The following is a 22,092-nucleotide window of genomic DNA, read 5'->3' on the forward strand; positions in this document are numbered from 1 at the left end:
CTGAGCCTTTCTTAACAACCCTATAAACCCACATGATGATGTGGGCAAAAAGCATTTTTTACTGGGTGCCATTTAGGGTTCCTACACCCACCTATATTGATTCATAACCTAGTAACATAGGCCAGACCCCACTCTCTACTGGATTTTTCAGTCATGTTAAACTCTTTCACATATAACTAGGGATAAGCCTAGCTGCTTGTTAACTCTGCTCCTGCTGGTGTCCCATGTTAAAGTCTCTAATAACTGACTGTTGTCCCTGACATCAAGCCTAAATAGAGGAGATGTATGTTAAAACATCTGTAAGAAATTTTATAGAAACCTGGAAAAGTCAGAATGTCCCCTTGCTTGTCCTGCCCAGGGCAGATGCTCTGCCTAATTTCAGTGGCAATGGAAACATGAACATAAATAACTGAATAACTTTGTGTAAAATTGCTAGTGTTGGTCTAATAGACAAATAAGCATAAGAAAACAGACTTTATTTTCCAATTTCTGCAGCATCCATAAAAGTGAAAAGAAACTTTGATAATGCCTAATAATATTTTTATAAAGTAAAAATGTCTTTCCCACAGAGCTCCCTGGAATGAGAGGGAGGGGTAGATTGAGAAATAGCCTTGATGCAGTTGGTTCCGTTTCCAAACAGTGCCCAGCTGTGCCAATATAGGAAGACACTGTCCCAGAGGAGAGCCAGTTTTTTCAAAGCCACACCACATCCAAGGCTTGTATTTCCATTTGGAGACAATATTAGAGGTATTCAGTTGGGAATTAGCCACATGGAGAGCTGAGATGGTTGTGTTTATCCTTCTGTTAACACTCATCTATACACACCTGGTGCTGTTACTTTGGTGTTATTCAGTGCACAGAACACAGTTACTCCAGTGATTGCTGCTTTATTTAGTTCTGGCCTTGGTGTCATGGGACAGCTTTGGGTTTATGGAAGCAGTTTAACTTGGATCTGTGTGAGGTAACCCTCAACCGAAAAGCCAAATGAATCGCCCCTCGGGATCAAGACTACCAAGGCTGTGTGCCAGATGGGAGCAACAGATTCAAACCCTCTCTCCAGAGGAGGTTTTCAGATGAGGTTGTCTGATAACGGAAGTTTTCTAGGCTGCAAAAGCATTCGGATCTCAGATCGGTGCCCATCTTGACCCCAAAGGAAGGTCAGACTGGTTTGGATGCAGCAAAATTATTGATCCTTATAAAAGATGTGTGTTAACTCAGATGGACCACACTTTAACACCCATTCAGCCAAGGTGAATAATGCGGGTCTTTTGGAGCTGTGAAAACTGTATTCTAAAAAAATATATAAAAATACCAGTTCTGTCCCCTAGAGCTCAGTGTGGGAAATAGCAGACTTCTGTTTTCATCTAAGCAGTCTCGTTACGAAATGACTTACGATAGTGTCTGAAGAGCAAACAAAGGAGGCATGGATGATTAGGGCAGGAACTCATCCCAGCTGTTGCTACTGCCGCACTGTTATAATTGATGGGTTTTTCAAAGGACAGTCTGTGGAGGAGACACTTGGGTTTACCTTCTGTCTGCCCTTCTATGTCTTGCCTCTCCCCAGCCATGATGTTTGGGAGGCAGGAGACAGCTTTCATCCCTGCTGCCAAACAGGACGGGCCTGGGGCTGATAGCGGGAACAGCTGGCACAACAGAAGCTGGAGTAGTATTCATTGCCACAGAGCTGAGCTTGCAGGATCAGATCACAATTGGCGAGTTCTGGCTGGTCTATGCACTCCCTACTGGGGTCCCTGGGCTGCTCTACAGCTTCTAGGACAAAACAAGCCAAGTGTGAGACTCTCTAAGTGAAGCTTTTCCTAGAACATAACCATTTCAGTCCCTTGAATGCCCAGGGGCCTGATGTTGATTCACTCCTTAATGTTATAAATTCCAGTTTGGCAATACACCTCCAAGGGTCAACCTAATCCTCAATATCAAAGAACACTATTCCAGGACGACTGTATATGTGGACACACGTCAGTGCTTTTAAGACTCTGAGTGAGCTTCCAGGAAACCAGCTGACTGACAGGAGGCCCACTCAGTCTCAAGAAGCACATAAGATGGAGAAGGGGAGAGAGGGCCTAACAAGAATAAAATCATTAGTTAAGCCACAGTGGAGACCAGCCCCCATTGCATTTTTAAGTAGACAAAACTTAGACTGGTGCTTTTCTGTGCGTTCTCTCCTTCACCCTTTCACAGGTCAGTGCTGCCTGTGTGAGGCCCCGGCTCTCATAATCCACCACTGGAAAATACCGCCACCACCTGCTCCTAGCATGATGCCCAGAGTGCCTAGTTTGGGAATATAACAGTAAGAAGACATACTTTCATATACACAAATGGATTGTGACGTGCATCATTGTTTCAAATTAGCTTCGTGTAACTTATTTAATTTCAATTCAAAATTGTGTCTTTAAGCTTCCAAGTTTGTTGCTCAGGTGGCATGGATATTTATTCACTACTCCAAGATGTGTATATGTCTATACATATTTATGTATGTGTATGAACATACATAAAGGAAGGAGATTGGATTGATAGAAGTCAGGGGACTTGAACCTTATCTCACTCACACACATTCCGTGCTCCAGTCAAACAGGATGACTGTCTCTCATTTATATTTTTATATGCCTAATAGAACAGACTGCTTCTACCTCTTAAACTAGCCAAAATCACATTGCCTTACTGGGCCTCAGTTTCCTTCTGCAAAATAAGAGAATTGGATTAAGGTATCTCTAAGATCCTTTAGAGTTTTACGTTAATCTGTGGATTTTCTTCTCTTTATTCAGTGACACCCCCCCACACCCTTGTAAAAACTGTATCACTTCTATTTAAAGTGCGATTAAAAAGAAAGCTCAACTCAGGAAATTTAATGGAAAGCTCCAAGTAATTCTGAGGAGACTATAGGATACCATGCCACACAATTCCCCCTTTCTTTCCCACTTGTGAGGCAGAGAAGAATGTCACTATCCAGCTGCTACTCAATAAATATGTTGTTCGGTCATATTTGACTCTCTGAGACCCCATTTGAGTTTTCCTTGGCAGAGATACTGGAGAGGTTTGCCATTTTATTCTCCAGCTCATTTGACAGATGAGGAAACTGTGGCAAACAGAGTTACGACTTGCTCAGGAACGCAGATTTTCCCGAATCCAGGCTCAGCGTGCCATCTGCTGTGCTGCCTTGCTACTCTAGGTCTGGGCTGGTCCCTTAATTTTCTATATAAGGATTGATTACAATAGATTGAGCCCTGAGGTTTCTATAGGGACTGCTCATTGGTCCTATCTAGTTAGCCCCACGTGAGGGCTGGATTAGTTCTTAGGAGTAGGCCTCACTCCCAGGCCGTCAGTGACCTACTAGACGGTTGTTTTTAAGTGTGACCTGAGACGCAGAAACAGGCTGCCTCTCCTCACCTCTGAGTCTGAGCACGGAATTGGAGTGGGGCCTCACTTGTTTACTGAGCTGAATTATTAAAAACATGAAACTACAAAACGCAACTTGACTGGGATGGAGGGAAAGACTGAAGAATCCTGCAAATGTTAAACTATCAACCCATTATTCAGTTCAAATTCCATATTCTTACTTCTAAGAGGATGAAATTCTAAATCCAAGTGATAGAACAGGTGGGTTCTAGTTCTAACCTTGGCTCTTCTAACAAGCTAGGTCACCCTGCACAAATCCCAACCACTCTGGGCCTCAGGTGCTCCCTTGGTAATAACCTGGTGATAAAAACAGCCACCCTACCCACCTGGCAAGATGATTCTGAATATCAGATGGGTTTTCAAGAGCTTTGAAAAGCACCATTTAAATGTTGTTATTATTCTAAGCCTGGGATCCACCTATTTCCAGAAACAATTGGTTCTCTGTAATAGAACATCATAAGAAGCCACTGAATACTCTTGAAGTCTGCTGAAATGGGATTCTAGTCAAGTGGGCAAAAAAGGAGAAAATATTTAATTCTCTGAAAGCAAAAAAACAGAATAATAGGAGCAGGGACTCATCTTCTCCTCTTACCTGGAGGCCTAGGATAGACCACCTTCACTTCGGTGCTGCGGCTGACAGCCTGGCTCCCACTGTAGGCACTGCAGGTATAGGACCCTTCATCACGGGCTCGCGTATTGTTAATCACCAGAGTTCCGTCCTGGGACAGGTGGATGCGGTAGCCATCACCTCGCAGAGGCACCCCATTCCTGCCAAGGGAAGGAAGCTGGGGCTTATGCTGTTGAGTGTGTCCCCTACCCTGAGTGCCCTGGGGCAGCCCAATCCATGGATGACTGAAGCTGGAAAAGGCTAGGGTGAGAGCTGAAAGTCCACTATGAGCACAGATCTTTATAGAAGAAAGGAGGAAGGAAAGATGAAAGGAGGGAGAGAAGACAGAAACTCAGCTATCCCCTCCTCGTATGAAGGAGCTTCTTATCTAAAGGTCAAGGCAAGACCTTCATAGCAGACACATCCCAACTGTCTCAGCAACAATCCAGTCCTTGGGAGCTCAAAACTGGTGTCGTCCCCAAGTCTGCTTTCTCTCTCAGAATCTAATCTGTTTATTGATTCTGCCTCTGCCACCTCTCCCCCATCCATCTGTTTCTCTAGGGCCATTTGCTGTCATCCCAATTCAGGGGATCATCTCTTCCCTGGACTATCATAATAGCCTTCTAACTGGTCTCCATTCTCTTTAACTCCATCCTGCATTTCATGCAATGACAAAATACATGTTCTATGTGCATCTCAGATTGTGTCAGTGCCCTGTTCCAGGCATTTTGGTGGATTACTATTCAGCCCCAAATAAAGTCTAAATCCCTTATCCTGTCTCTCGAGGCCCTCCCCAATCTGTTTTCCAGTTTTAATTTGCCCTACTCCCTTTCACACACACTGTGCTCCAGCCAAACAGAACAACTCTCTTAATTATGCTCTTTCTATTGGCTCTACTGAAATCAGTCCCTCCCTTCAAGGCCTGACTGAGGTGCCATCTCTTCCCCTTCCCCAATTCCTTCTCCCCACTTTCTCGCTGTTCTTTTTCTTCAAAGTTCTTACAGAATATTGTGCCTGTCCCTTCTCTTTGCTCTTAATCAGAATCGGGCAGAATGTAAAAGTCCCTACTTTTAGCACCTTCTTGGGGTTTGGAGGCGACCTGAGAGGTTTAGCAGGCTGGCCATTTGGTAATGAGAGGCAGCAAGGTGGATAGAGCCGTGGCCTGAAGTCAGTTCAAATCGGATTCTGATGTTTGCTGTAAGACTGTGGGCATGTCACTTAACCTCTCCCTCTGTTTCCTCAACCATCAAATGATAACAGTACCTATTTCCCAGTGTTGTTGTCATCAGCATAAAACAAGATGATAATGGCTAGAAAGGGCCCAGCATGGGGCCTGCCACAGAGCAGACCCTACATAAATGCCAGTCATCATCATCATCATCATAAATTACTTAGCCAAGGTAACTCGTAAAACGGAAAAATTGTAAATGCCTACTGGTCCAGGCCAGTGACTGAATAGCAGGAAGAGGAGACGGTATTAAGAATTCCACAGTTTCTGGACCAACTCCAAACTTTGACTTGGTTGTTGGTACTTTAAAGTGAGATCTTTATGTAATGATCAATGTGTAGACATAGTACTAGGGGCTGTATCATATCCATATCAATCTTGACATTGTCATTATAAATAAAACTAGAAGGAATTTGCAATTAAATAGGAAGATGGCTCATAGGTTCTCCTTAGACAAAGGAATTAGCAGTGTTCGTTTTATTCTGCACTCAAAAACAGCAAGAAATATCATTTCGTGGACACTGATAAATATTTAGGGTCATGAAAATAAATCTTTGCAAAAACATCGCCATTAAAATAATTGCATCATCTGCCCCAGCATTGATGGGGGAGGGGGAGGGGAAGAGGGAGATGAAGAATTTAATAGGACTTTCCAAATTAAATGACCGTATAGTTAGATACTCAGCTGAAAGTAGCTATGGCTAGACAGAAAACATGGGCCATGAAAAAAGAAGGGAAGAGATCAATAACCTGAAGAAGTCAGCAGCCTCATTTCTATGTATCATGCTTTTTTTTAAAACCCTACCTTCTATCTGAGAATCAATAACAAGTATCCTTTCCAAGCCAAAAGTGTGATTCAGGTTAGGCAATTGGATTTAAGTGACTCATCCAGGGTCATACAGCTAGGAAGTATCTGAGGCCAGATTTGAACCCCATAAGTATTTTTTCCAAGAAAATCATACATAAGAGTTCCGGTCAAGATGGCAGCTTAGAGAGAGCTAAAGTGCAGATCTCCGGAAACCCCTTCCTTACCGATCTCAAACTGTATGCTCCTAGGACACCGAAATTCAAAACAAACAACAGGATAGATCCAGGGAAACCCTCCTCCTGGACCTGGACCTGGATCAAAAGGTACGGCCCCCCAAAAGCCAGAACCCGAGATCACTCGGATCTAAGGGATAGGCAGAAGGAAGGTCCCAGGACCCATCCTCCCCAACCCAGAGCGCTGAGTCCAAGGCAGCAGTGGGAACCTAAGAGCCAGCAAAAGGACCCTAGGGCTGGCTGTTCTGAAGGCCGCACCCTGAAAACAACGTGAGCCAGTCGTGGGGGCACCCAGACAGCAGGGAAACAGAGAGAGAGAGAGGGGAGCCTGTAGCCCCCTGGCTGGATCCTTCCATCAGAGTCTCAGGGAAGGTCCCTGCTTTAAGACACTCAATCCAACCCAGGGGAAATTAATCCTATCAGGAGCCCTCGGAGCTCCAGGAAGCCATGGCCCCTCCCTCCTCAGAGTGCAGGGTCTTCTGAGACAACAGGGCCGGCTATTAAGAAGGCCACATCCTGAAAACAACCTGAGCCAGTCACAGGGGCACCCAGACAGCCAGGAAACAGAGAGAGACAGAGGGGAGCCTGTAGCCCCCTGGCTGGATCCTTCTGTCCGAGTCTCAGGGAAGGTCCCTGCTTTAAGACACACTCAATTCAACCCAAGTGAAGTTAATCCTATCAGGAGCCCTCAGAGCTCCGAGAAGCCTTGGCCCCTCCCCCCTCAGAGTGCAGGCCTCTCTGGCCCACAAAGGCTCTGAGATACCTCGGGGACAGTGCAAAGCCAGGCTCAGAGCGTGGGAGTAAGGCAACGAAGAAGCATCAGGAGGGAACTGAGAGCAGTAACACCCACGAACAGACAATTTGCCTGGGGCTAAAGCCTCTGAACACCAGACAGAGATAAGAAAAGCTAGACGTCCCCACTCAGATAGAGATGGCAAATAGCACAGAAAAGCCTCAACACTCCAAGAAAAACAAGAAGGGGGCGACTTTGGACACATTTTATGGAGCAAAAATACAAAATACAGAGGAGATAGAAGAGGAAACACAAGCAAATGCTCCGAAACCTTCCAAAGGAAATGAAAACTCTCCACAAACCCATGAATAATTTGAATTGGAAATGATCAAAAAGATGGATGCCTTCTGGGAGGAAAAGTGGGAAATAATGCAAAAGAAATTCACGCATCTACAAAACCAGTTTGACCAAACTGAAAAGGAAAACCAGGCTTTAAAAGTCAGAATCAGCCAACTGGAAGAAGAAAAGCAAGAATTAATAAAGCAAAGCCAAAAGACCAAGAAATTAGAAGAGAACATAAAATATCTCACTGACAAGGTGATAGACTTGGAAAATAGAGGGAGAAGAGACGATTTAAGAATAATTGGACTACCAGAAAAGTCAGAAATAAACAGCAAACTCTACATCATAATACAAGAGATAATCAAAGAAAATTGCCGAGAGATTCTAGAACAAGGGGGCAATACAGCCACTGAAAGAGCTCACAGAACACCCTCTACACTAAATCCCCAAAAGACAACTCCCAGGAATGTAACTGCCAAATTCCAAAGCTTTCAAGCAAAAGAAAAAATCTTACAAGAAGCCAGAAAAAGACAATTTAGATATAAAGGAATGCCAATCAGGGTCACACAAGACCTTGCAAGTTCCACTCTGAATGATCATAAGGCATGGAACATGATTTTCAGAAAGGCAAGAGAGCTGGGCCTTCAACCAAGAATCAGCTACCCATCAAAACTGACTATATACTTCCAAGGGAAAGCATGGGCATTCAATAAAATAGAAGATTTCCAAGTTTTTGCAAAGAAAAGACCAGAGCTCTGTGGAAAGTTCGATATCGAAAAACAAAGAGCATGGAATACCTGAAAAGGGAAATATGAAGGAAAGGGAAAAGGAGAAACATGTTATCTTTTTCTTTTACCCAAACTCTCTTCTATAAGGACTACATTTATATCAATCTATGTACACTAACATGTGGGGAAAATGTAATGTGTAAATAGGGGGAAAAGAAAGACCAAATAGAATAATCTTTCTCACACAAAGATTCACACGGGAAGGGGAGGGGAAGAAAACTCCTATAAGAAGGAGAGGAAGAGAGTTTTTACTTAAACCTTACTCTCAGGGAAATCAATTCTGAGAGGGAAGAACATCCAGATCCATTGGGATCTTGAATTCTATCTTACCCAACAAGGGTAGGAAGAAGGGAAAACCAAGGGGGGAGGGGGAGAGGGAACATAAAAAAGGGAGGGAAGAAGAGGGGGGTGGGGGAGGGAACAAAAAGGGAGGGGCTAGAAAGGTAAATATATCAAGGGAGGAGACAAGGGGGACTGATTTAAAATAAATCACTGGATTAAAAAGTTAGAGCTGAAGAAGAAAGGTTAGAATTAGGGAAGGATATCAAAATGCCAGGGAGTCCACAAGTGACAATCATAACTTTGAACATGAATGGGATGAACTCACCCATAAAACGTAGACGAATAGCAGAATGGATTAGAATCCAAAACCCTACCAAATGTTGTCTTCAAGAAACACACATGAGGCGGGTAGACACCCAAAAGGTCAGAATTAAAGGATGGAGTAAGACCTTCTGGGCCTCAACTGACAAAAAGAAGGCAGGAGTTGCAATCATGATATCTGATAAAGCCAAAGCAAAAATAGACCTGATTAAAAGGGATAGGGAAGGTAATTGCATTCTGTTAAAAGGGACTTTAGATAATGAGGAAATATCACTAATCAACATGTATGCACCAAATAATATAGCACCCAAATTTCTACTGGAGAAACTAGGAGAATTGAAGGAAGAAACAGACAGTAAAACCATATTAGTGGGAGACTTAAACCAACCATTATCAAATTTAGATAAATCAAATCAAAAAATAAATAAGAAAGAGGTAAAAGAAGTGAATGAAATCTTAGAAAAATTAGAATTAATAGACATTTGGAGAAAAATAAATAGGGACAAAAAGGAATACACCTTCTTAGCACCACATGGCACATTCACAAAGATTGACCATACACTAGGTCACAGAAACATGGCATACAAATGCAGAAAAGCAGAAATAATAAATGCTGCCTTTTCAGATCACAAGGCAATAAAAATAACAATCAGTAATGGTACATGGAAAACCAAATCAAAAACTAATTGGAAATTAAACAATATGATACTCCAAAATCGTTTAGTTAGAGAAGAAATCATAGAAACAATAATTTCACCGAGGAAAATGACAATGGCGAGACATCCTTTCAAACCTTTTGGGATGCAGCCAAAGCGGTAATCAGAGGTAAATTCATATCCCTGAGTGCATATATTAACAAACTAGGGAGAGCAGAGATCAATTGGAAATGCAAATAAAAAAACTCGAAAGAGGTCAAATTAAAAACCCCCAGCAGAAAACCAAACTAGAAATCCTAAAAATTAAGGGAGAAATTAATAAAATCGAAAGTGATAGAACTATTGGTTTAATAAATAAGACAAGAAGCTGGTACTTTGAAAAAACAAACAAAATAGACAAAGTACTGGTCAATCTAATTTAAAAAAGTAAAGAAGAAAAGCAAATTAACAGCATCAAAGATGAAAAGGGAGACATCACCTCCAATGAAGAGGAAATTAAGGCAATCATTAAAAATTACTTTGCCCAATTATATGGCAAATACACCAATTTGGGTGATATGGATGAATATATACAAAAATACAAACTACCTAGACTAACAGAAGAAGAAATAGAATTCTTAAATAATCCCATATCAGAAAATGAAATCCAACAGACCATCAAAGAACTCCCTAAGAAAAAATCCCCAGGGCCTGACAGATTCACAAGTGAATTCTATCAAACATTCAGAGAACAGTTAATCCCAATACTATACAAACTATTTGACATAAGAAGCAAAGAGGGAGTTCTATCAAACTCCTTTTATGACACAAACATGGTACTGATTCCAAAACCAGGCAGGTCATAAACAGAGAAAGAAAACTATAGACCAATCTCCCTAATGAATATAGATGCAAAAATCTTAAATAGGATACTAGCAAAAAGACTCCAGCAAGTGATCAGAAGGGTCATCCACCATGATCAAGTAGGATTTATAACAGGGATGCAGGGCTGGTTCAATATTAGGAAAACCATCCACATAATTGACCACATTAACAAGCAAACCAACAAGAACCACATGATTATCTCAATAAATGCAGAAAAAGCCTTTGATAAAATACAACACCCATTCCTATTAAAAACACTAGAAAGCATAGGAATAGAAGGGTCGTTCCTAAAAATAATAAACATATATACCTAAAACCATCAGCTAATATCATCTGCAATGGGGATAAACTAGATGCATTCCCAATAAGATCAGGAGTGAAACAAGGATGCCCATTATCACCTCTACTATTTGACATTTTACTAGAAACACTAGCAGTAGCAATTAGAGAAGAAAAATTGAAGGCATCAAAATAGGCAAGGAGGAGACCAAGTTATCACTCTTTGCAGATGACATGATGGTCTACTTAAAGAATCCTAGAGATTCAACCAAAAAGCTAATTGAAATAATCAACAACTTTAGCAAAGTTGCAGGATACAAAATAAACCCACATAAGTCATCAGCATTCCTGTATATCTCCAACACAGCTCAGCAGCAAAAACTAGAAAGAGAAATCCCATTCAAAATCACCTTAGACAAAATAAAATACCTAAGAATCTATGTCCCGAGACAAACACAGGAACTATATGAACACAACTACAAAACACTCTCCACACAAAGACTAGACTTGAGCAATTGGAAAAACATTACCTGCTCATGGATAGGATGAGCCAATATAATAAAAATGACCATCCTACCCAAACTTATTTATCTATTTAGTGCCATACCCATTGAACTCCCAAAAATTTCTTTACTGATTTAGAAAAAACCATAACAAAGTTCATTTGGAATAACAAAGGATCAAGGATATCCAGGGAAATAATGGAAAAAAAACACAAGTGATGGGGGCCTCGCAGTCCCAGACCTCAAACTATATTACAAAGCAGCAGTCATCAAAACAATTTGGTACTGGATAAGAGACAGAAAGGAAGATCAGTGGAATAGACTGGGGGCAAAAGACCTCAGCAAGACAGTATACGATAAACCCAAAGATCCCAGCTTTTGGGACAAAAATCCACTATTCGATAAAAACTGCTGGGAAAATTGGAAGACAGTGTGGGAGAGACTAGGAATAGATCAACACCTCACACCCTACACCAAGATAAATTCAAAATGGGTGAATGACTTAAACATAAAGAAGGAAACCATAAGTAAATTGGGTAAACACAGAATAGTATACATGTCAGTCCTTTGGGAGGGGAAAGGCTTTAAAACCAAGCAAGACATAGAAAGAATCACAAAATGTAAAATAAATAATTTCAACTACATCAAATTAAAAAGCTTTTGTACAAATAAAACCAATGTAACTAAAATCAGAAGGGAAACAACAAATTGGGGGAAAATCTTCATAGAAACCTCTGACAAAGGTTTAATTACTCAAATTTATAAATTGTATAATCAATTGTACAAAAAATCAAGCCATTCCCCAATTGATAAATGGGCAAGGGACATGGATAGGCAGTTTTCAGATAAAGAAATCAAAACTATTAATAAGCACATGAAAAAGTGCTCTAAATCTCTTATAATCAGAGAGATGCAAATCAAAACAACTCTGAGGTATCACCTCACACCTAGCAGATTGGCTAACATGACAGCAAAGGAAAGTAATGAATGCTGGAGGGAATGTGGCAAAGTAGGGACATTAATTCATTGCTGGTGGAGTTGTGAATTGATCCAACCATTCTGGAGGGCAATTTGGAACTATGTCCAAAGGGTGATAAAAGAATGTCTACCCTTTGATCCAGCCATAGCACTGCTGGGTCTGTACCCCAAAGAGATAATGGACAAAAAGACTTGTACAAGAATATTCATAGCTGCACTCTTTGTGGTGGCCAAAAATTGGAAAACGAGGGGATGCCCATCAATTGGGGAATGGCTGAACAAACTGTGGTATATGTTGGTGATGGAGTACTATTGTGCAAAAAGGAATAATAAAGTGGAGAAGTTCCATGGAGACTGGAACAACCTCCAGGAAGTGATGCAGAGCGAGAGGAGCAGAACCAGGAGAACATTGTACACAGAGACTAATACACTGTGGTATACTTGAACGTAATGGACTTCTCCATTAGTGGTGGTGTAATGCCCCTGCACAATCTGCAGGGATCCAGGAGAAAAAACACTCTCCATAAGCAGAGGACAAACTGAGGGAGTGGAAACACCAAGGAAAAGCAACTGCCTGACTACAGTGGCTGAGGGGACATGACAGAGGAGACTCTAAACGAACACTCTAATGCAAATACTAACAACATGACAATGGGTTTGAATCAAGAACACATGTGATACCCAGTGGAATCACATGGGGGGGGGGGGGGGAATGATCTTTGTCTTTAATGAATAATGCTTGGAAATGATCAAATAAAATATTATTTAAAGACATGAAAAAAATCATACATAAGCAAAATTGACTCAATTTGAAGGAAAAAGCTGAGAAATTTGGGATTCTGCAAATGAAGATATTAAAATGTTCACTGTCTCTGACAGAGACTCTATTGCTGTGCTTATTCTATCCCAAGAGGGCAGGCCATAAGAACACCTCCATAAATACCAAAGTACGCAGAGCAACTCTTTTATGGCCTTTGATTGGGGCACGAATATAATGGAATATGACTGTGCTATGAGAAGTTCATTGTGTGTGAGAAAGAACAGTGGAAAAGGCTCTGTGAACTGAGGCCCAGTGAAATAAGCAGAGGCAGCCTATCAGTTTAGATGATGCCCCAGTAATGGGGGGCAGCATCGCTCAGACTCAGGAACTCTCATCAGGGCTCGCTTCAAGCCATGGCCGGGCACAACACTGACTTTCTACAAGGAGGGAATAGAAGCAGGCGTGCGCTTGGACAAGTCACAGTCTAGACGTGTCTGTCCGCTGCTTCGTCGGTATGAGGGCAGCAATAATGGTGTCTGTACTCTTGATCCTGTACCATCTGCCTCAAGAGTTTTGAAAACTTCCAAGGGAGCTATGGAGGAGGCGTTGCTGTGACTGCCTACACGGGAGGCTCTGGAGGGCCCAGATACAAGGAAAGGGAGAAGCGGCAGGGAGTGCCGAGCCGGGTGGAGGGTGAAGCGCCGCGTACCTGGACCATCTCACATTCACGTCGTCTCCTAGCACCACGCAGTGGAGCTCGGTGTCTCCCCCCTCCGGCACTGTGACGGCGGGTTCTAGTCCTACGATCTTCAGCTCTCCTGGAAACAGAGGCGATCTGGTCACACAAAGCACAGAGAGCCCGCTCCGGCCCTCACTCCTCGGGGTCCCATTCCATCCAGTGACCATGGGGCCCCTCGCGTGGTCCTGCTCTGCCCCCGCCCCCTCCCTCCCTCTGTCTTCTGCTCCCGGCTTCATCGGAAGCCCGGTCTGCCACTACCCAGAATTCTGAGCTGAACCCAGCGCTGCTCGCGTTCTCGCTGGTTGAAAGCGATGCAGGTGTAGAAGCCCCCGTCCTCCCTGGAAACACGGCTGATGAGCAAGGAGCCATCGGGCTGCTGCTGGTGTCTGCGGAGGAAGCACGACCAGGCTGTCGTTCCAAAGAGAAGGCCCCTCTGACCACTCTGGGCAAGGACGCACGAGTGGCCCATCACCCCCGCCCGTGCCCTTTACTTGGCCATCCTCTAGTATTCTGGACATTTTTTAGCATTTTGTTCAAGAATGAAAGTTTCGGGGCTGCTGGGTGGCTCGGGATAGAGAGCCAGGCCCAGTGATAGGAGGTCCCGAGTCCAAATGGGGCTCAGACACTAACTAACCACGCGATCCTGAGCCAGCCACAACCCTCACTGCCTAGCCTTTCCCGCCCTTCTGCCCTGGGACTACCTAATACCGATTCTCAGACAGAAGGCTGAGGGCTTTGTTTTTTTAACAAGTGTTTCCCATAACATTTTTTACCTTATATGACAGTTATTTTATCTATAAGTCAATTTTCAAATGATTTCTAGCTTTTTGCTTTGCTCAAATAAGTGACTTTCTTTTAGGCAGAAATGTTCTCTGTGCCTCACTCCATTCTTACATACTTTTCAATCTCTGGTGTCTGTTCTGTTACCACCAGAAACAATTTTCTCAATGGCTTTCTTTAACTGGTCCCCAGCAGGGGATAGAACTGGGATCAGGAAAACCTGAGATCAAATCCAGTTTCAGACACTAGCTGTATGACCCTGAGCAAGTCACTTAAACTGCCTCAGTTTCCTCATCTGTAAAATGGTGATACTAATAGCACTTATCTCTTGGGGTTATTGTGAGGATTAAATGAGACAGTGCCTGGCACATTAGTATTTGCTATAGAAATATCAGTCAAGAGTAGTATTGGTAGTAGTAACAGCAATAGGGAGTTCCTCATCTATTCTCTATTGTATTTTGAAATGATTTTTCTCCAACCTCAGGGCCAGGGCGAAACAGTCTGATTCTAGGCTGAGACTATCAGAAGAGTTAAGGACAAAAAGACCAAGGGCAGGCCTGGCCAGTTGGGGGGAAGATGGAGGGAGGCTGGCCAGCTCTAGCAGCCATGTTGATGGGCCTGGCCCCAGGGCAGAGTGTGGTGGCTATTCCCAGTCTTAGGCAGACACCCCCACTTGTGATGAAGTGACGAGAGGAGTTGAGGTCTCTTAAGTCCACTTCTTCAGTATCCATTTACCAATCAAAGATGTCTGGGGATGTCCAGGGGAGGGACTGAGCAGAGAGCTCACAAGAGGTCTGGAGGGACCAGCTCCAGAGCAGTTCCTTCTTTTTTTGCCCTTTTGAATTGTGGAATGAGCCAAGTGACCAAATGAAGAGGTCTTCACTGGTCAATTAATAAATTGTTTTACAATTTAGAAATGTGGCTCAAGAATTTCAATCATTATAAATCCAAAGATCCTTGGGAGAGCCAGTAAGCTGAGTGACAGTCAATCAAATTCCCTTTCAGAGCATCAGAAACTACAAGGATGACAAGAACCTTCCTGGGATAGCCAGACTCATTAGGAGATAAGCAAAGGTGCTATTTTCGAGTCCCCATCACCCTCCACTAGAGGCAGAGCTGGAAAGAAGTTAGTAAGACCCACCTGGGAGAGGAGAGAGGCTGTCCGTCCTTCTGCCACTCAATGACTGGGGGAGGGTAGCCAGATGTTCGACAGGGCAGTTGGACTCGCTGACCTATATTGGCATCCACCACTCCTGGCTGGTTCCTGTCAAAGCTCAACCTGTACAACATAACCATCTCATGAGAAAATTCTCTCTTGTATCTCCTCCCTATTCTCCTTTGCACCAGATACCACCTCTGGCCCTAAATGCAATCTCTCTCCATTCCAATATATCTCTATCCCCTTCTCCATTATTTTGTCATTTCAAAAGGTTTTATAAAACAATACAAGAGTCACTTTTCTTCCAGTTTAAAAACAAAACAAAACAAAAACAACAATATTGCCAAGCACTTTCATGAATTAATCATAAGCCTCAAATCTAGGCTTATATAATTATAACCATATAATTATAATTTATATGAATTAGATTCCCAAATGAATTCTACAAAATATTGAAAGAACAATGCCAGTACTATATAAACTAGTTTTAAAAACAGGTAAAGAAGGGATCCTACAAAATATATTTTAACACACTAATATATCTTGAAATCTTGAATTAACAGAAAGAAAACTATAAACAAATTCTCTAATGAATATTTTTGCAAAAAAAATTGAAGTACTAGCAAGGAGATTAGAGCAATATTTCACAAAGATCATACATATGTTATGACCAAATGAGATTTATGCCAAGAGTGTAGGGATGGTTTGATAGTAATAAAACTAGAAGCATAATTAACTACATCAATAATAAAAGCAACAAAAATCATCTGATTATTTCAATAGATGCAGAAAAAAATGTTTTGAAAACCCTTACCTTCCACCTTAGAATCAATACTATGTATTGTTTCCAAGGCAGAAGAGTGATAAGAGCTAGGCAATGGGAGTTAAGTGACTTGCCCAGAGTCACACAGCTGGGAAGTGTCTGAGGTCACATTTGAACCTAGGACCTTCCATCTTTAGGCCTGGCTCTCAATCCACTGAGCTACCCAGCTACCCTGGGGAGAGGGGGCACTTTTGACAAAATACAACACTCATTGCTGTTTAAAAAAACAATACTAAAGGATAGGGATTAATCATTTCCCTTAAAATGATCTAAAACCAAGATCTTTTAAACATTGTAGGGATAAGGTAGCAGCTTTTCCAAAAAGATCAGAAGTGAAGCAAGGATTTCTATTATCACCATTCAATATTATACTAGAAATGCTAGCTATTTCATTAAGACCAAAAAAAAGTTGAAAAAATGAGCATAGGCAAAGAAGAAACAAAAATATCACTTTTTGCAGATGATATGATGGAAAGTCTTAGAGAGTCAACTAAAAAATCAATTGAAACAACTTCAGCAAAGTTACAGGATACAAAATACATTCACAGAAATCACCAACATTTCCCTATATAACCAGCAAATCCCAGCATAAAGAAATAGAAATTCCATTTAAAATAACTACAGAAAGTATAAAATACTTAGGAATCTACTTGCTATAACAAACAGAGAAAATATGTGAATATAGTTTCAAAACACTCTTCACACAAATAAAGACCTGTCTAAATAACTGGAGAAGAGAAAGAACTTGTGGTTGGAATGCAGATCAAAGCATATGATTCTTCTTCACTTTAGTTTATTTGTGTTTTTATTTTAAAGTTTTGGTTTTATATGATTATTCACTTACAAAAATAAATATGGAAATATGTTTTTCATGATAATCTCCCAGATGGAACTGCTTGTCAGCTCTAGGATATGGGAGGGAAGAGAAGGAGGGAGACGATTTAGATCATATAGTTTCAGAAAACTTATGTGGAAATTTGTTATTACTTATAAATGGTAAAATAAAATATCTTTATAATAAAATAATATAACCAGAGAAATATTAATTGTTTATTGTTCAGCCAATATGATAAAAATGACATTACTTCTAAAATTAATTTACTTATTTGGTGTCATAACAATCAGACCACCAAGAATTACTTTATAGAGCTAGAAAAAAATAACAAAATTTCAACTGGAGAAAAAAGATCAAGAATATCACAGGAATCAATTTTTAAAATGGGAAGGGTATATAGAAGTGCCAGATCTCAAACTATATTAAAAGCTCTAATTGTCAAAAACTACTTGGTTAGATAAGAAAAAGAGTGGTTGAGCAGCAGAACAGATTGGGCACATATATAAAAGAGCAAATGAGCACAGTAACCTCATGTTTGATAAACCTTTAGATTTCAACTACTGGAACAAAAACAATAAAAACTGAGACCATTCAACAAAATCATTGATAAAACTAGCAGAAACTAAGTCTAGACCAACATCTCACACCATATACCAAGATGAACTAAAATTCAGTTTGTGATTGAGACATAAAAAGTAATACCATAAGCAAAGTAGTGAAACATGGAAGAAATTATCTGTCAGGTCTCTGAATAAGTGAAGAGTTTGTGACCAAACAGGAAAAAAGGTTCACAGAAGGTGAAATGGATAGTTTTGATCACATAAAATTTAAAAGTTTTTGCACAAATGATATAAGGTCGGCTAAAATTAGAAGAAAAGGAAACTAAAAGATGGTTGCTGTCAGTTTCTCTGATAAAGGTCTAATTTCTAAGATATATAGGGAACTGAATAAAACTTATACAAATTATAAAATATCACAAGTATCAATGAAAAATGAATATTAGTAGTTCTTAAAATAAGAGTCATTCCCTGGTTGATAAATGGTCAAAGAATATGAATGGGCAGTTTTTAGAGAAAGAAATCAAAGCTATCGATAGCCATATGAAAAAATGCTCGAAATCACTAATGACTAGAGAAATGCAAATTAAAACAACTTTGAGGTACCATTTCTTACCCATCTGATTAAGATGATAAAAAAGTAAAATGACTAATGCTGGCGGGGCTGTGGAAAAACAGTTACACTAATAAACTATGAATTAGCTTAACTATTCTGGAGAGCAATTTAAAACTATGCCCAAAAAGCTATTCAGCTGTGCATAACCTTTCACCTAGCCATGCTGCTACTGGATCTATACCCAAAGAGATCAAAGAAAGAATAAAATGATCCATATGTACAATATTCTTTATAGCAGCTCTTTTTTGGTGGTGGCAAAGAACTGGAAGATAAGGAATGCCCATTCATTGGAGAACGGTAGACCAAGTTATGGTTTGATAAGAATGTGATAGAACACTATTATGCTGTAATATGATGAAGGGGCTGGTTTAAGAAAAATCTGGTAAGGCTTATAAATTGATGCAAAGTGAAGTGGAACAATTTATATAATAACCAGACTTGGAATAATTCATATAATAATAGCAATATTATAAAGACTTTGACAGACTTAGTAGTTTGGATTAGCACAATGACCAGTCACAATTTCAAAGGACTCAGGACGAAATATGCCTTCCATCAGGCAGAAAGATGATGGAGTCAAGAGTGCAACTGAAGCATATATTTTCCTTTCTTTTCCTTTCCACCTTCTTTTGGGTATGGCCAATTCTAGAATCTGATTTGCATGACTATACATATTTGTAATAGGTTTTGTTTTTCTTGGCTTCTCAGGGGGTAAAGGAGGGGAAGGAGGGATTTGGAACTTCAAATAAAATAAAATTGAATTTAAACAACTATATAAACATATGTAGAGTGTTTTGCATGCATCATACAAGTACCAATTATTATAGTTATTGTTATTATTCTATCAAGGCAGTCTAAGTGCTTTGGCTTTATAAATCAATTCACAGCATATAACCACAGCCTACTCCAAGCTTCTGGACTGGAGAATAAACCTATATTAGTGCAAGGTCTATGGCTATCTTTTCCATTATCTGACCAGGACCGGTTATATTGGTACATACACTTGGGCAAATTTCTCTGGCTTATCTTAATTAACTTACTAATTAATAATAATTAACTCTGTTCTGAGCCTTCCTGGGCAGAGGCCTGGAAGAGGCAGTGCAGAGCATGAAATGGAAACAAGGAGAGCCTGGAACAGAAACAGTATTACCTGGGCCCTGGCTGGCGGTGCCTGGGGGAGCTGGGCCTGTGACCCGGCCTGCCTCCTCCCATGCCAAAATCCAGGTGTTTGTGGTCTTGAATCGGAGGGAGATTCCTCTCAGCCTCTGCAGGGGCTTCCCTATCATCCCCTGTCATTAAGCAGAGGAAATGGCTGAGCCAGACTTAGGGAGAAAGAATCTCAGGGCTGATCCTCCAGGAAACCTGAAGCAGGAGTGTTTGTAAGTCCTACTGTGAGCTCAGGATGACCAAGACACTACAGCTCTGAAAACAAGAACAGGAAGACCCCCTTCCCCAGAGGCTGCCCCCAGGTGCCCACAAGGAACAAAAAGGCACTCCATCAAAACAATTCTCCAACCCCCTAAGCCTAAATCTTCCCACCCCAGGGAGAAAGTGGGCGCAAACAGGGCAAATCCACTAAGAAACCCACTGGAGGGGACATGGCCAAGTGACCTGTGATCCAGAGTTGAACTTGGCGACTGCTATCCTGGCCACCGACAGAAGTGCTGCAGGTGTAGGTGCCGGCATCCTCCTCACTCACTGAACTGATGGCCAAGGAGCCATCGAGCTGCAGGTGGTACCTGGGAGAGACCACACATCAAGGGCCAGCCCATCCCAACACTTCAGTCTCCACACCCTCCCCGAGACCTAGCCCAAAGAACTCTCAATCTTGGAATCAAAGGCCGAGCTCAAACCCTCGTTTCATCAATCCCTAGCTTTATGATGTAGCAGCCTCTCTGCGACTCAGTTTACTCAAGGGGGAAAAATACTTTCTCTGCCTTTCTCACAAGATTGTTGTGAGGATTAGGTAGAATAATGGATGTCACCTTCTTTATAACCAACAAACTAAATAACAGCATTTTATAGAGATGTAACCTTCTTCATAACAAACGGATATACAAATGATAACACTTCTTTACCTATTTGATGATCTGACTGGTTTCCCATTTTTCTGCCATTTCACATCAGGGCTGGCGCCTGCCACACAGAAGAATCGGACCATCTGCCCCAGGGTGACCTGAACCCCAGAATATTCTGTCCTGTCCAAGACAATTCTGGAAAATGGCAGGATAGGATATGATTAGGGTTGTCTCCTTTACTAGCCTGTAATCTCCTCAAGGGCAGGAAATGTTTCTTTCTCATCTCTGTATCTCTCATAGTCCTTAGCACAGGGGACTAAATGTTCATATAATCTTGGTTGAATGATAAACTATTCCATTTTATTATTTCCTTTATCCCTTAGCTGGTTAAGGATTCCCTCTTTTTTCATAATTAGGCTTCTCTAATTTTTAAAAATGATACAATCTCTTCCCTTTAGATTTCCAATTTTGTTGTTATATATAAACCTATTGCTATATGTACTCTAAGATGCCAGTCTAAATCTATTTTCTACCATACTGCTCTCCACTTTTTCCACAGTTTTGCTAGATAAAGAGGTCTTTCCCTACTATTTTATGTTCTTGGCTTTTATAAAAGAATAGAATACCATCCACATTTCCTTCTAAGAATTGTCTATCCAATCTGATTTGATCAAATTTAAATTTTTTATTCATATCAAATTTTCATAATTATTGCTTTACCATATAATTTTCCCAGCTCCCATCTTTCCTACTTTTTTTCACCTCCTTTACTATCCTTGAGTTTTTGTTCCATAATCCTCTTGTCTAATTCTATAAAGTATCCCCTTGGTAGTTTGCTTGGCAAAGCTTTAAGTCTATAGATTATTTGCAAAATGTCATTTTTACATTATTGATACAAAGAAACTTTAAATAATAAATCTTTCTCCAATTATGTAGGTTTTTATTTCTGTGGAATTCATTTTGTACATAAATCTTTATATAAATCTTCTGTCCTTTATTTTATTGTTATTTTAAATGGTACTTATCTTTTAATCCCTTATTATAGTCCTTGCTAAGGACAAATATTAATTCTGAAGATTTCATGGTTTTCTTTTACATCATGCTACTTTGTGGAAGTTATTGTGATTAATTTTGCTGATTCTATAGAATTTTTAAGTAAATGAGCACATCATTTAAAAACTGAGTTAATTTTTCCTTCTTTTGGTCAAGGTTTATTCCCTTTACTTTTGTATTCCACTGCTATAATTAGAATGTCAAATGATAAAGGTGATTATGGGCATCCTTGTTTCATTCCGATTCTTACTGGAAAAGCTTCTAGTGATAATCTATAAATATAAAGGAAGAGTCCCTTCACAACTATGTCTTTTAAAAGCATTTTAAGCATAAATTAGTGCTATATTTTATCAGGTTTTTTTTTCCTTCCAAATCAGTTCATACAATCATATAGAATTGTTATTAATATTGGTGCAATATATATTTTTTCTCTAATGTTCAAACATCAAAGAATCATAGATTAGAGCTGGAAGAGATTTTAGAGACACTCTCATTTTATAGATGAAGAAACTTAAGCTATGTTTATAAAGAAACTACAGAGAACTGGCTTTGGAGTCAGGAAAATCTAGGTTCAAGTTTTTGGTTTGTTTGTTTTTTAAACCCTGACCTTCCATCTTAGAATCAATACTGTGTATTGATTCCAGGATAGAAAAGCAGTAAGGGCTAGGCAATGGCAGTCAAGTGATTTGCCCAGGGTCACACAGCTACGAAGTATC

At 40.6% G+C, this 22,092-nt stretch overlaps 1 protein-coding gene across 7 annotated transcripts in view; it reads right to left on the reverse strand.

Annotated features, from left to right (window-relative positions):
* Window positions 1–455: 455 nt before the first annotated feature.
* The window catches only part of PAPLN (papilin, proteoglycan like sulfated glycoprotein), a 91,626-nt gene continuing 69,989 nt past the window's right edge, over window positions 456–22,092 (reverse strand). For 3 of the 7 annotated variants that reach the window (XM_056810697.1, XM_007472873.3, XM_056810699.1), the window contains 8 exons: window positions 20,384–20,518; window positions 19,917–20,044; window positions 19,456–19,594; window positions 15,457–15,594; window positions 13,794–13,921; window positions 13,506–13,614; window positions 4,007–4,182; window positions 456–1,770 (listed from right to left, as the gene is read on the reverse strand). In XM_056810697.1, coding sequence (XP_056666675.1) covers window positions 1,595–1,770; window positions 4,007–4,182; window positions 13,506–13,614; window positions 13,794–13,921; window positions 15,457–15,594; window positions 19,456–19,594; window positions 19,917–20,044; window positions 20,384–20,518 — 1,129 coding nt within the window. In that variant the 3' untranslated portion in view covers window positions 456–1,594. Of the gene's footprint in view, window positions 1,771–3,740; window positions 3,856–4,006; window positions 4,183–13,505; window positions 13,615–13,793; window positions 13,944–15,456; window positions 15,595–19,455; window positions 19,595–19,916; window positions 20,045–20,383; window positions 20,519–22,092 lie in introns of those variants that run through there. The other 4 variants (XR_008914973.1, XR_008914974.1, XM_056810698.1 and 1 more) reach the window with 4 other exon arrangements.

This window comes from Monodelphis domestica, chromosome 1, assembly GCF_027887165.1.
Source record: "Monodelphis domestica isolate mMonDom1 chromosome 1, mMonDom1.pri, whole genome shotgun sequence".
Taxonomy (NCBI): Eukaryota; Metazoa; Chordata; class Mammalia; order Didelphimorphia; family Didelphidae; genus Monodelphis; species Monodelphis domestica.